At 40.8% G+C, this 14448-nt stretch overlaps 1 protein-coding gene across 3 annotated transcripts in view; it reads left to right on the forward strand.

Annotated features, from left to right (window-relative positions):
* The window catches only part of trpm6 (transient receptor potential cation channel, subfamily M, member 6), a 71984-nt gene extending 57958 nt beyond the window's left edge, over nucleotides 1-14026 (forward strand). For all 3 annotated transcript variants that reach the window (XM_037531761.1, XM_017716697.2, XM_017716696.2), the window contains exons 31-39: nucleotides 425-450; nucleotides 552-602; nucleotides 710-775; nucleotides 2406-2695; nucleotides 2873-2955; nucleotides 3073-3278; nucleotides 7323-7374; nucleotides 7989-8098; nucleotides 9948-14026. In XM_037531761.1, the coding sequence (XP_037387658.1) occupies nucleotides 425-450; nucleotides 552-602; nucleotides 710-775; nucleotides 2406-2695; nucleotides 2873-2955; nucleotides 3073-3278; nucleotides 7323-7374; nucleotides 7989-8098; nucleotides 9948-10015 (952 nt within the window). In that variant the 3' untranslated portion in view covers nucleotides 10016-14026. The remainder of the gene's footprint in view (nucleotides 1-424; nucleotides 451-551; nucleotides 603-709; nucleotides 776-2405; nucleotides 2696-2872; nucleotides 2956-3072; nucleotides 3279-7322; nucleotides 7375-7988; nucleotides 8099-9947) is intronic.
* The last annotated feature ends 422 nt before the right edge of the window (nucleotides 14027-14448 follow it).

Genomic DNA, 14448 nt, shown 5'->3' on the forward strand with positions numbered 1-14448 from the left:
CAGTTCTAATGGCTGAGTTGCCAGAATGTAGCTGCTACACCATTTAAGGTGGAAAGGGAAGTCAGCAGGCTAAGGGCTACGTGGTAGGGACAAGGAGTAAAATGGGATTGGGCCTTGATTGGTATCAATAGCCTAATATAGGTATTGTTTAGCAGGTATGAGGACAACATTTGTTGGTGTTTAGTACCACCTGCTGCTTGTCTTGGGCAGTGCTTGAACATGCATGTTTCAGCAATGGTGATCAGTCAGTCAGTCAGTCAGTCAGTGAGTCAGTGATGCATTAAAGTGTCTCTTTTTAAAATACACACATAAATCAGTACAACTAAACAAGCGAATGGATACTGTAAAGACTTTAAGTGACTTGTTAAAGCGATTTCCCCCCTTTTCTCATTTTCCTCTCTTTGTCTTCTCCTCCTTTTTGTAGAGCACAGAGTTGGGTGACAGGCGAGAGTAAGTTCCAGTACACTTTCACTTCTTTTATTAAAAAAAAAAAAAAAAGTACCAAAGTCATTCCTGTTTGTGCTTTTCACTTGATGTAATGCTGCTGTCAGTGAGAGGCGCTGTGTTTAAATCCACTGAAGATTTGGACCCACACTACTCAGGTGAGGCTGATTTTGGCTACTTCTTTCAGTCTGGCTCACAGTTAAAAGCCTTCTACAACTACTGTTTAGTTCACATACAGTAACTGGGGTTGGTTTTGTTTTCCTAGCTATGGAGAGGAACAACCTGATGAGATTAGCACATACAATACCATTCACACCGGTCTCTCTACTGGGTGAGTTAAGTATGTACAGATTTTAAATATAGCTAATTTTAGCATTTTTAGTTAAGCATGTCTCCAAACACTATTCATTTTCAGTTTGTTTCAAGTTCATGTAAAATAATTTTATTTCAAGCCATTTTAATTTGGACCATTTCTATTGGCCTATTCCAATATATATGTTATATATATGTCATATATATGTTATATATATGTTAACAGCACTGAAATCTTATGTTTCGTTACCATGACAACTTATTAGAATTAGAATAGAAGATATTATAGAACAACAGTTCTTAAGTTCATAATCTTATCCATTTAGTCCAGATGAGAAAACAGTATTACAGATACATCCTAACTAGACTAAATCTGCTAAATACTGTCCTAACTTTAAGACAAGCCCAGAGGTGTCTTAACTTCTGTTTTAACTGTCTGTTTCTGTTGTTTTATGCATTGACTGGCAGCACAGTTCACGAAAGCTAGCATAATGACGTAACATTTATCTACACTGAAAACGATGCTCTGACTTCATGAGAATTTTTTACTACAGCGTTTTAAAAGCCCCAAGTGTGTTAATGTTGATAAACTCATCAGATAAAATATTATAGTGACGGTGGTAAATATTGAGGCAGAGTTTAATGTGTGTCTGTTTATTAGGAGGAATAATGTTTGTGTGCTCAGCTAAAGTGTTTGGGGAAACTGAAACTGCACAGTGATGTTGCTGTGATAAACAGCACAAAGCGCTGTCACAACATTCTTAACTTCAATTTTATTGCACTTTAACGGTAATTAACTGTCTGGCTAGCTAACCTGATTATTTTGCTTTTTTTTTTAAACATTTTTTTATTTATTTACGTTTTAGTCGTTCATGTATGTTCAGTTGCGAGGTAACTGACATGACAGTTGATGAAGATAAAATTTCTAAATTAAGATCAGATTTGCTTGAATAATACCAAAAGGTGAAAAATCATATCTTGATCTGTCAGATCTTAAGGCAAAAAGATAGGAGGTTTCTTTAATATGGCCCCTTGTGTTTACAAAATATGTCAAAAAATTACAATAACAGATGCAAAGTTAAGTGACAAGGTAAGGAATAAGGTAGAACCTAAATGTGGAACACCACACAGTTTTGTTTTTCACAGCATTAAAAAAAAATTCAGAGACGTCTTGTCTCACAATCTGTGTTAGAAGCCTTCCTAGTCCTTTATGCATCAATTTGTCAGCTACATTTTGCATTATTAAAGTACACAAAAAAAAAAAAAAGTACATTTTTGATTTGTTATTTAAGCAGTTATTGCGATTAATGACTGATATTATATTAATTACATTATGACATTCACTTATAATTACTTTCTTCTTCTTCTTCTTCTTCTTCTTCTTCTTCTTATTATTATTATTATTATTATTATTATTATTATTATTATTATTGCATCAATTTAAACAGAGCAATGCTGATCCACATTTAATATTAAACATATTACATATTTTTACTGTAACCTCTTGAGAAAAATCATTGTCAGTAAAATATTGTTTTTCTTTGCAAAATCAAAGCTGCAAAAATCGTTTTTTATATATATTTTTTCAACAAAATGTACTTCGTTTGAATAGATTCAGTGTCTAAATGTGGTCTTCTTGGCTGACTCAGGAGGAGAGGAGGTGTGTATCTACACTCTGGAGGAGTCTGATTCTGAGTGGAGCCTGTCCAGCACCTCCTCCTGGTGTCAGAGAGGGCATGCGGCCATGCTGCAGCCCCTCGCCCACCAGGAGACACTGGACGGGGGTCTGCGCAGGGCCCTCAGGGTGATGTGTACCTGGGCTGAGGGAGACGTGCTCAAACCAGGCTGTGTGTACGTGGTGAAGTCCTTCCGGCCTGAGGTGGTCCGCACATGGCAGGCGGAGTTCCCCAGCAGCACCTCTCTTCATCTCTGCTTGAGGGTATCATAACGATAGTAATGATTATAATGTATATTATGTACAGTGTTTTATACAATGTTTTATAAGTAACTCCTTGCTGTGCTCTATTCTGTTCTTTTCTATTTTGTTTCATCCTACTGTGTCTTACTGGTTGATTCTATTCCATTCTATTCTGTTCCTGGCTCCTGAATCCTGTAGGAAATCCAGCAGCAGAGAGCAGCCCAAAAGCTGATGCAGGTTTTCAACCAGATCAAACCCAGCAGTGTCCCTCACTCCCCGAGGTCAGTCAGATCATCACAAACCCTCCAACATACAGAGAAATGTTTTATAATCTTTGTCAGTAAGCTGACGTGTGACTTAGTCAGTAAACAGTGTATGTGTGTCTGTACCTTTGTCAGATTCCTGGACGTGTCTTTGCTGTGGTGGCAGGCTGAAGGCCAGTGGCTGACCATCGAGGGGAACATGAGTGGAGACTTTATGAAGTACAACAATAACACTGGAGAAGAAATCTCACCCTGTTGTGCGCTGGAGGAGACGGTGCTGGCTTTCTCCCACTGGACTTATGAGTATACGCAGAAAGAGTTGCTGGTCCTCGACCTGCAAGGTTCTCATACTGTCTACCTTCTCACCAACATAACACCATAACTTATTCATTTGATACAGTTGTGTCAACTGACTAAACATGAATTACAGTAGGAGTCATAGATTTCTAAATCACTAAAGCCCTGTGCAAAAGTCTTAGACACCTAAGCATGAATTATTTAAAGCTGTTAATACTGGCAATTGCATTTTTGCTTGTAAAATTACTATTTCTCATCAGAATATATGCAGATATGTATAAGTACTTTAAAAAGTAAACTGAACTGTTTTTTTTTACTGGTAAACCTGTTTTTAGTTGATATAGCAAAGTTTGGTTCCAGCTTTCTCCTAGAGAGCCCCAGCAATTGCATAGATGTGTTAAATTTCACCACCACCTCTTGATTTAACTTAATCTAGTATTGATTAGTCAAACACATATTTTTTAATAGCTACACAGACTTCCATGAGTCGAACTTTGGAAATAGCTACAATACATAAAATCACTACTCATTGTAGTAATATTACTGGTATTTATTGTAAAATAAGTGTTTTGTCTGAGCAAATAAATTTTTGCTGGCCACATAAATATCCATCCATCCATCCATCCATTATCTTCCGCTTCTCCGGGGTTCAGGTCGCGGGGGCAGCATCCTAAGCAATGAGGCCCAGACCTCCCTTTCCCCAGCCACTTCCACTATTCCAAGGTGCTCCCAGGCCAGCTGGGCGATATAGTCACGCCAGTGTGTCCTGGGTCTTCCCCGGAGTCTCCTCCCGGGTGGACTTACCTGTGACACCTCCCGAGGGAGGTCCAGGAGGCATCCTAACCAGATGCCCGAACCACCTCAGCTGGCTCCTCTCGACGTGGAGCAGCTCTACTCCGAGTCCCTCCCGGATGACCGAATTTCTCACCCTATCTCTAAGGGAGAGTCCAGACACCCTGCGGAGGAAACTCATTTCAGCCGCTTGTATTCGCGATCTTATTCTTTCTGTCATTACCCAAAGCTCATGACCATAGGTGAGGGTGGGAACATAGATCGACCAGTAAATCGAGAGCCTTGCCTTATGGCTCAGCTCTTTCTTTACCACAACAGACCGGTAAAGAGCCCGCATCACTGCTGACCCAGCACCAATCCGCCTGTCAATCTCCCGCTCCCTTGTACCATCACTCGTGAACAAGACCCCGAGATACTTAAACTCCTCCACTTGAGGTAAGAGCTCATCCCCGACCCAGAGAGGGCTCTCCACCCTTTCCCGCCTGAGAACCATGGCCTCGGATTTGGAGGTACTGACTCTCACCGCTTCACACTTGGCTGCAAACCGATCCAGCAAAAGCTGAAGTTCATGGCCTGATGTCCCCAATAGGACCACATCATCTGCAAACAGCAGCGATGTGACCTTGAGGTCACCAAACCAGACACCCTCCATCCACTGACTGCGCCTAGAAATTCTATCCATAAAAATTATGAATAGAATCGGTGACAAAGGGCAGCCCTGACGGAATCCAACTCTCACTGGGAACAAGTCTGACTTACTGCCGGCCATGTGAACCAAACTCCTGCTTTGTTTGTACAGGGCCTGAATGGCTCATAGCAAAGAGTGATGTTACCTGTACTCCCGAAGCACCTTAGAATACCCTGGGGAACACAGTCGAATGCCTTCTCCAAATCCACAAAGCACATGTGGACTGGTTGGGCAAACTCCCATAAAGCCTCCAGAATCCTGGAGAGGGTGAAGAGTCGGTCCAGTGTTCCACGACCAGGGCGGAACCCACACTGCTCCTCCTGAATCTGAGGTTTGACTATAAGCCGGACTCTCTTCTCCAGTACCTCTGCATAGACCTTTCCAGGGAGGCTGAGGAGTGTGATTCCCCTGTAGTTGGAACACACCTTCCAGTCCCCCTTTTTAAAAAGAGGCACCACGCCAGTCTGCCAATCCAGTGGCACCGCCCCCGATGTCCATGCAATGTTGAAAAGGCATGTCAGCCAAGACAGCCCCACAACATCCAGAGCCTTGAAGAACTTGGGACGGATCTCATCCACCCCTGTAGCCTTGCCACCAAGGAGCTTTTTACCTACCTTAGCGACTTCAGACTCAGTAATGGAGAAGCCTATTCCCATGTCCCCAGTCTGCCTCCACACTGGAGAATGTGTCAGTGGGATTGAGAAGGTCCTCAAAGTATTCCTTCCACTGCCCACTGACATCTTCAGTCGAAGTCAGCAGCACACCATATCCACTATATACACTATAGTGGCACACTGCTTTCCCCTTCTGAGTCGCCTGACAGTTTGCCAGAATCTTTTTGGAGCCGACTTAGTCACTTTCCAAGGCCTTACCAAACTCCTCCCACACCCGGGTTTTGTCTTGGCAACGACTGAAGCCGCAGATCGCTTGGCCTGTCGATACCTGCCAGCTGCCTCTGGTGTCCCGCAGGCCAACCATACGCAGTAGGACTGCTACTTCAGCTTGACGGCATCTCTCACCTGGGGTGTCCACCGCCGGGTTCGAGGATTACCGCCCGACAGGCACCAACTACCTTGCGACCACAGCTACAGTCAGCTGCTTCAACAATGGAGGAGCAGAACATGGCCCATTCTGAGTCAATATCCCTCACCTCCCCCGATATCTGGTCAAAGTTCTGACAGAGGTGTGAGTTGAAGATCAATCTGACAGGTTCTTCTGCCAGACGTTCCCAGCAAACCCTCAGTATACATTTGGGCTTGCCTGCTCTGACCGGCATCTTCCCCCACCACCTGATCCAACTCACCAGTTGACAGCTCAGCTCCTCTCTTTACCCGAGTGTCCAAAACACATGGCCGCAAGTCTGATGACACGACTACAAAGTCAATCGTTGAACTGCGGCCTAGTGTGTCCTGGTGCCATGTGCACTTATGGACATCCTTGTGTTCAAACATGGTGTTCGTGATGGACAAATTGTGGTTTGCAGATCAGAGAGGCCATTCCTCATAATCACACCCCTCCAGATCTCACTGTCGTTGCCCACGTGAGCATTGAAGTCCCCCAGTAGGACAATAGAGTCTCCAGGAGGAGCACTTTCAAGCACCCTTCCCAAGGACTCTAGGAAGGCTGGGTACTCTGAACTGCTGTTTGGTGCATAAGCACAGACAGCAGTCAGGACCCGTTCCCCAACCCGAAGGCATAGGGAAGCTACCCTCTCGTCCACAGAGAAAACCCCAACATACAGGCGCCAAGTCAAGGGGCTATGAGAAAGCCCAAACCTGCCCGCCGCCTCTCACCATGGGCAACTCCAGAAAAGAATAAAGTCCAGTCCCTCTCCAGGAGATTGGACCCAGAGCCCAAGCTGTGTGTTGAGGTGAGCCCGACTTTATCTAGCCAGCATCTCTCAACCTCGCGCACCAACTCAGGCTCCTTCCCCGCCAGTGAGGTAGCATTCCAAGTTCCAAAAGTCAGTTTCAGCAACCGAGGATCAGAACGCCAAGGTCCACGCCTTCGGACACTGCCCGATCCACAAAGCACCGAACCCCTACTACTGCCCCTCCCATCGGTGGTGGGTCGATGGGAGGCCACATAAAGAGTTTTTTCTAATCCAGTTTACGCAGCTGCCTAAATGTTTGCACAGTACTATATTTGTCATCATCTTAAATACATTAATATAAAGGTAGAGATTCCTATATTCCTCTAGGCATCTTTATTGGGCTACAGAAAAAGCTGTATATTTCACCACAATAGACTATTTTTTAGATCATAAGTGAAACACTTCTATTAAAAATAGGTCAGTAAAACTGAAGAAAAGTGATATTGCACCATCTCTATCTAAAGGCTTCTACATGAATACTTGAAATTTGTTCATAGGACAAATGTAAATAGTGTAATTGATGCTCATATATGTTATTTTACAACATATTTTTTAAATACTACCCAACCAGCAGTCCTCAGCAGCCACTGGGGTCTCAGCATACGTGCATCCTCAGTCCTGTTGGAAAAGTATCTCAAGTGGCTCCTTATGTAGCTGCTTGAGAAAACAAGGGGCTTCACATTATATGCAAATGTGTCCAAACTTTTGATGTTTTATGTTAAACTTTGTTCTCAGGTGTGGGAGTGGACCTGACTGACCCGTCTGTGATCAGGGCAGATGATAAAAGGTTAGTTTCACAGAAACTTTATTGAATGAGCTGAGAAGAGCCTGATATACAGGCATTTCTACAGTTGAGTAAAAACAGGTTAAAACATCCTCTGTAGGAATCGCATATGGTATTTTTTCTGTAAAATTATTGTATAATTTCTAAACATTTTGCTGAGATTAACATCTTGAAAACGAAAAACATAATAAAATGTGCCACAACTTGTGCACAGGCCACATTTTGTGTTTAATTTTTCCCCCAGTATCTTAAATTCAGCAAATAATCAGCAATTGTGTATTAAAATGTGAAGAAATGTGTTTTCTATGGACGCGCTGAAGGGTACGATTCAACATTCAGGGTACGATTCTAGGTGTTCAGTCAATTTTCAGATACACTGTAATTTGATATGCTTATTAAGGACCGCTCTAATTACTGTAGATGAAGATTATCGTTAAAATAATTATCCTTTATTGCCATTTTAACCATATTTGATTTCTATTGTAGATAAAAAGCTCCTTTCCACTGATTTTCACATTTGGTTGGGGGTTTGTGAGTTAAATGTCATTGTTGACTGACAATTCAATGTATATTACAATATAATTGATGAGTATTTGTCTTAATCTTTGCTTCTGCAGCTCGTCTGAAGACCTGGTGTTTGGGCCAGCCAACCTAGGGGATGATGCAGTCCAGAGCTTCATTCTCAAGCACACCTGCAACTCGTGCTGCCGAAGACTGGGCCTTTCAAGTGAGCTCTCTCTATAAATATGCAGTCATATACAAAAGTTTGGGTCAAATGAGATGTTGTTGTTGTTGCTTTTCTACGTGAAAATAAGTTAACATGTTCTCTACAGAGAACACACTTCTGCAGATCTGAATGTACAATTACTGTCTATTTGCTGAAGTTAACATACTGGGAGGGAAAAAATACATCAAATTTGCCAAAAGTACAGCACATTGTATATTTGATTTAATCATTGTATTTTTATGATTATATTATTACATTTTTTCCAACTAAACAAACTAAAAAATAAACCAGAAAATTGCCTACTGAAACTTGCAGAAATATTTCAGTGTGTTCTCTATAGAGGATGTATTAACACATTTTTACTTACAAAAACAGCAAAACATGACATCTGAAGTAGAGGGAATCCATACTTATGCTTTATACTGTATCTGTCCACTTTATACAGCAAATCACGATTTACACAGAGCGAACGCAGTTTCCAATTGTCATCACTGACATCCAGTGAGAGCAACTGCTGCTGCATGTTCCAACTAATGAATGTATCACCAACTTTAAAGCACCAACTGCCTTTAGTGCAGTGTTGGTCAGCAGCAGTGAAATGCTGACTTCTGTATAGTTTATTCCTTCATCCCTCCTAATTGCCTCAGCTAAGAAGCTTCGAAACAGAGGCAAAGTTTTTTTTGCTTCAGGCTCAAACTTTTGGGTAAGAGAAGTTCATAATATCCACTTTTACTGGCTTAAGGCTTGACCCCTGAATGCAGTGTGCAAAACTTGCGGTTGTGATGTCACAACGCATGGTGGTATGGTTGCCTCTTGATTGGTCTGACTCATCTACAGCCAGTTCATGAGCTCCCCACTTTAAGACATTTTTGATAATGTAAAAAATTGCAGCTCTTGTGATTTGAAAATTGCGATTTCAATAGAAAAACAATTAATCTTTCAGCCCTAATGCTGTCCTATTTTACATTGTGCTGCATTTGTAGGTTGTGTGAAAGTGCATTTCAGTGCACAATTACTGTTTATTTGCTTGAGTTTAACATACCGAGAAAAAAAAACAAAATGCCCAAACCCAAAAAAACTTTCCCACAGACCACATTTTATGTTTGGTATTTTTCCAATATGTTAAAATCAGCAGGAGACAGTAATTGTGCATGAAAATGTGCAGAAGTGGGTCTCTGTAGAGGATGTGTTCACTTATTTTCACTTAGAAAATCAATATCTCCAACACCCAGAAACAGTTACACAGAGAGCCCAAACCACCATGTTTGAACTTCAGATCTTTTCGGAACAGCCGAACACCAAACTTCAAACCAAGCAGTAGAAAAAAAGAGGAATCTAATTGCGCCAGAAGGAAAGAAAACAACAACCAAGGACAAAAAAAGTCTTAATGAGTCGGAAATGATTGCATCGCCATGATAACAAAGGCACGCAAGGCGGAGGCGGGGCTTCTTCTGTGGCATGTCGAGAGTTGTCTTTGATTACATATTTAATACTTCTTTGTGCGTTGGAGAGTGTTGACTTTGATTAGATATTAATTGCTCTCTCATGGAAGAGAGGAGACGCCTGTTTTTGTGCATCAGGAGGGAGGGCCTCTCCTCAGAAGTGCGGACAGAAAAAAAAAAGAAGCCCAACCAAACAAATAAACAAACGCGAAACACCAACGCTGCACTTGTTTGATGGTTCAAAGGTGGTTTTTCTCCCCCTCTTCTTTGCATCCTTTCCAAGAAGCACATCAAATCAGAACTAATTATTAATGCCAAATTTACACAGTTAATTCAGGATCTCAGGAAACGTGTCTCCGTATGATCATTTATTCATGTCTGCTGCCTTTGTGTATTTGGCTTCTCAGATTTGCGGGAAGGAAACGAACTTCAGGAGTCCGATTCAGCCTCGGAAGAGGACATAAGCAGGGTTTGACCTCTGACATAGGCGTGTTTTTGCTGGTATGTTCTAGCTGGGTTGGACCCCTGTTCTGATGCTGCTACTGGAGAACATAAGGCTGGTATCTCGGCAATGGACAATGGCAGATAACCAAACCACAATGTTTCCTTTACATTACATGGTCTTTGCTAATGGTCCAAGCATCCAGCATTCAAAGGGAGACAACTTTTGCTGAATATCCATCCTTTAAATTAACATCCTGTTAACATCCTGTTAATTTTAAGCAATAGTTTGTTTCCTTCTTGCCCCACATGTAGTCCATCAGGCCAGACATGTTTGGTGTCTGAAGTTTGTTTCAATAGTTTAGCACTGGAGCTACAAGGCTAACAAGTAATGGAAGCATTTACCTCACCAATTACCTTCATACCTTTGTCCATAGCAAACTGGGGCATATTTAATAGCATAACTGGCCGTAACTGAGTAAGCAGAATGGTCAATTATTCAGAACAATGCTAACCAGCATGGCTGTCTGTTGGCTGACGTAACAGAATTAGTCATTAGTGCTCTCTACTAAGTTTGTTGAGCTGTCCAATGACATTGTGTCAGTGGCAGTTTGAAAAGATGTGGAGGAGCTTCGCATGACTTTGAGGAAGCACATGCTAACGGAGCCCTCCCTGCATGTTATCACCACATGTGAGGTGGAGACCTAGCTAGTGGGACCTGGCAACTTATAAATCGATCAAAATCGGCCATAACGTTGAAAATTCCTTGTTTCTACACTCATTTTCCATTTTTATCAGCTCCACTCACTGTCCACCTTGTCTGTGACAGTAGCTCATCTCTTCTGTGCTGTGGTGGTCCTGAGGGGGGTCCTGACCATTGAAGAGCAGGGTGAACAGGGTTGTGATTGATAAAGTGTGGTGGGCAACACCTCTGCCTTCTATGCCTTAACCTGGGGTTCAATCCGCCGTCTGGGCAAGCATTGTACTCTATACCTATAAGAGTCCTTTGGCAAGACTCTTGACACTGCATTTGCCTCCCTATGCAAACTGATCAAACTCTAAGTTGCTCTGGATTAGAGCATCTGCTAAGTGCCATAAATGTAAATTACAAGGTATGCAGAGAAACAGATGGGCTACAGTCTGTAATTGTAGAACTACAAAGTGCACCTATATAGTAAGTAGAGCTGAAATGGACAGTGAGTGTAGAAACATGGAGGTATACTTAATGAAGTGGCCTGTTGGTATATGTTTACAGTGCATGAATGCAGTCTGAATATTGTTATCTGGTGGAGGTTAAGCTTTTATACACCACTACATTATCTAAATTAGAATCTTGGCTCCAGGGGAAAACTATACAAACTAACAAATTAAACTATACAAACTTCAGATACCAAACACGTGTCTGTGTTGATTGACAACATTTAAGCTAAGAGGAAAATTGAGTAAATTAGATTTTACTTTCTATTCCATTTCTTTACAATATAGTGCAAATGTCAGCTTAGATTGTGGGATTTGGATCAAGTGAAAAGGAATTTGTGATACCACACATGGACTACAGGCACATCATTTGCTTGATTTTCATCACTCTTTATATCAAACACTGTATATAAGATGCAATAAAAACAGGGTGAAAGGGAAATGTTCATGTTAAACATTAAAATAAGACTGTAAATGATTATACAATATGACCATATTAAAAATGAGCGACAGATTTCATCCATAAAATGTACTTTATTTTTTTTTCCCCAACAAAGAAATGTCTACAAAAGCGATAAAATATAGACTTTAACCAAAAAAAAAGTCACTTAAGTCCTTCGCCTGCTATGTACAACTCGGAGGAGACGATTCGAGAGCTCGATTGACTGGAACTTTCCCACACCTTCTTCCACAAAGCTGCAGTTGAAAATCAAACCCCTGAAAACACACACACATTCGCACAAAGTGCAACACGCTCGTTTGACTCATGGTCTCACACACACACACACACACACACACTTGGCAAAACTTTCCCTGACCCCCACCCCTCCCTGCTACGTACTCGGGTTCTTGCAGTGTTGTGGCCATGAGGACGCACCAAAACCTCAGTCGCTCACAGCCCGTTTGTAATCCCAACTCGCGCTTGCTTTTGAGTTCCCACTTTTCCAATTGGTTCTCATAGAAACGCCACGCTCTCTGTGGTCTTCCTCACTGAGCGCCTTTCAGCTTCACCATACCCAAGCTATGGCACTTGAAAAAACAGCAAAATAAAGTTTTTGGTAACACTTTACTTGAAACCTGCTGCATCACATTGACATAACCATGCAGCCATTGCAGATATCCTGTTATGAGTTGGCATGACCGATTATATCCAGTAATATAGCAGTATAACATCATTATCTATTGTCTTTATACATGTTACAGTAGATAATTCATGAGTACACTTAGCAAAAATGGTAACACTTTACTGTACGGCGGCATTTATAAGGCTATACAAGCACTGGACACTTAAACCTAAACATGTACACAGGCTTATTCCAGTAGGCTTATCTGTCATAAAGGCTGCTTTTGTCAGCTTAACGTCAAGTTTTGCTGACATTGGGTTGGAAGCACTTTTTTGGGGTGAAATAATGTTAAAACAACTGATTTAAGTAATGCTTGTAATGCTAAGTAATGATGTGACAGCTTAAATCTCAGCTCCTTCCCCAAAAAGTCCCACGACCCCACCTAACATCAGAAAAAAAAATCAATGTCACCAATGTGCCAGTGTTTATGATTGACAGTGCCCATTGGAATAAGTGTTTAGAAATGTTTATATGTGGCTTTTGTCCGTTGGCATAAACGGGTTAAGTACAGTGTGGTCCAGTTAGAGACCACATTAAGAATCTGGGATATTTTTCATTTAAACCTGAAAATGAACAACAGAATGTTTTGAAATTTTGAAAAAAAAAAAGAAGACAAAGAAAACTGAAATATTGGCAAAACTTTATTTGGATAGTCCACTTTAGATGCTTTGTGGATACTTAATTTAAGCTACTTTCAACCAAATATCTACTAAACCACAATTTTCTTAAACTTGGCTCTAATCTTAACCCTAACCTCAGCGCAAAAACCTTAAACGCAAACCTCACCCTGGTCGTAGCCCTAACCCTGGTCCAAACCCTAAACGTAACCCTACTACTGTTTAGAACCAACTTTCAGTTTCAACAGATTTTAAATTTAAACATCTATAGGTAGTCCATAGAAGACTATCCAAATAAAGTGAGACCAAAATATTCAAGATATGGCACTGTTTCTTGGTCATTATTCATTTAAGCAAACTTGTGGTACTGACCATGTTAAGGCTTTTGTACAAAAAGGTCTGATTATTTTTGTCTTATCTCTTCCACTGAAGCTCGTATTCAGACGACTCTCAAGTGGATCTAAACTACTCATCACAGGCTTTTGAACAAACTTGTGGAGTCCATGCCAGCTTAACTGTTTTTCAAAGGAAATGAGGGAAATACTGTATCAAATACTAAGAAATTCTGAAATTCATGTTCAAATTTGATAAGATGTTACTATTCACTCAAATTGATATGCTAATGATATAATTTCTAATGACAGACAAGAAGCACTTTCACCAGACTTTTGGACACCACTGTTGGTGTCATGTAGCCTTACAAACAAGTGTTACCAAAACTAGCATTTGATGTCATGCCAGCTTATGTCACATGCTAATTTTGTTTTTCATTTTGTTCAGTAGTATAATAATGCAAAGTTATTGTTGCCTGTAATTGTAATGAGATCACTGCACTGAACTAAATCTGCCATGACAACTCATAACGGCATATGATGTGCTGATATCAGTGTTTTGTAGCAGTTTCCCTGCAGTATTACCAAATTCTTTTCTGCATTTGTCATTACATTACAAAAGTAGATTCCATTTCCACAGTTACCAACATTATAGTTTGGTAACAGATGCTATTAAGTTATTTTTTTGTTTATTCCAGGGAGGCAGACACATTCTAATTCATAAATTCATGAAAAACAAACCCATAAAAAAGTTTCCATGTGTGTGTTGTGCATCTGCAGTGTTTGAAAAGTAACAGCTATGACTTATACGCATACACACGTTGAATTCCTTCATAGTGAATGTGGAGTTTGAGCAGCATGAGCAGCACTGCAATGTTGGACCAGGCCTTTTTTTTCCCTACTTAGGTAATGTACTAGTTTAGTACAGTAGCTACATTTAAGAGCAAAAGGTGATTGCAATGCAAAACATTAAATATTGGCAAGTTAAAACATGCTACATTTAGTCTAAATATCTAACATTTCTAATTATGAGGTTGTTATAAGAATATTATCAGATTTTGTAGCTTATTTTCAGATCTTTTAAGTTAAATTGTCTTATTCCCTTTGCTAAATTCACGAAACACTGCCAATACTTGTTAAATAGATAATGTATTAAAACAAAACCTTCTAGAAAGCAGTTCAGTAGTCTTGTAACAT

This window comes from Pygocentrus nattereri, chromosome 20 (assembly GCF_015220715.1).
Source record: "Pygocentrus nattereri isolate fPygNat1 chromosome 20, fPygNat1.pri, whole genome shotgun sequence".
Taxonomy (NCBI): Eukaryota; Metazoa; Chordata; class Actinopteri; order Characiformes; family Serrasalmidae; genus Pygocentrus; species Pygocentrus nattereri.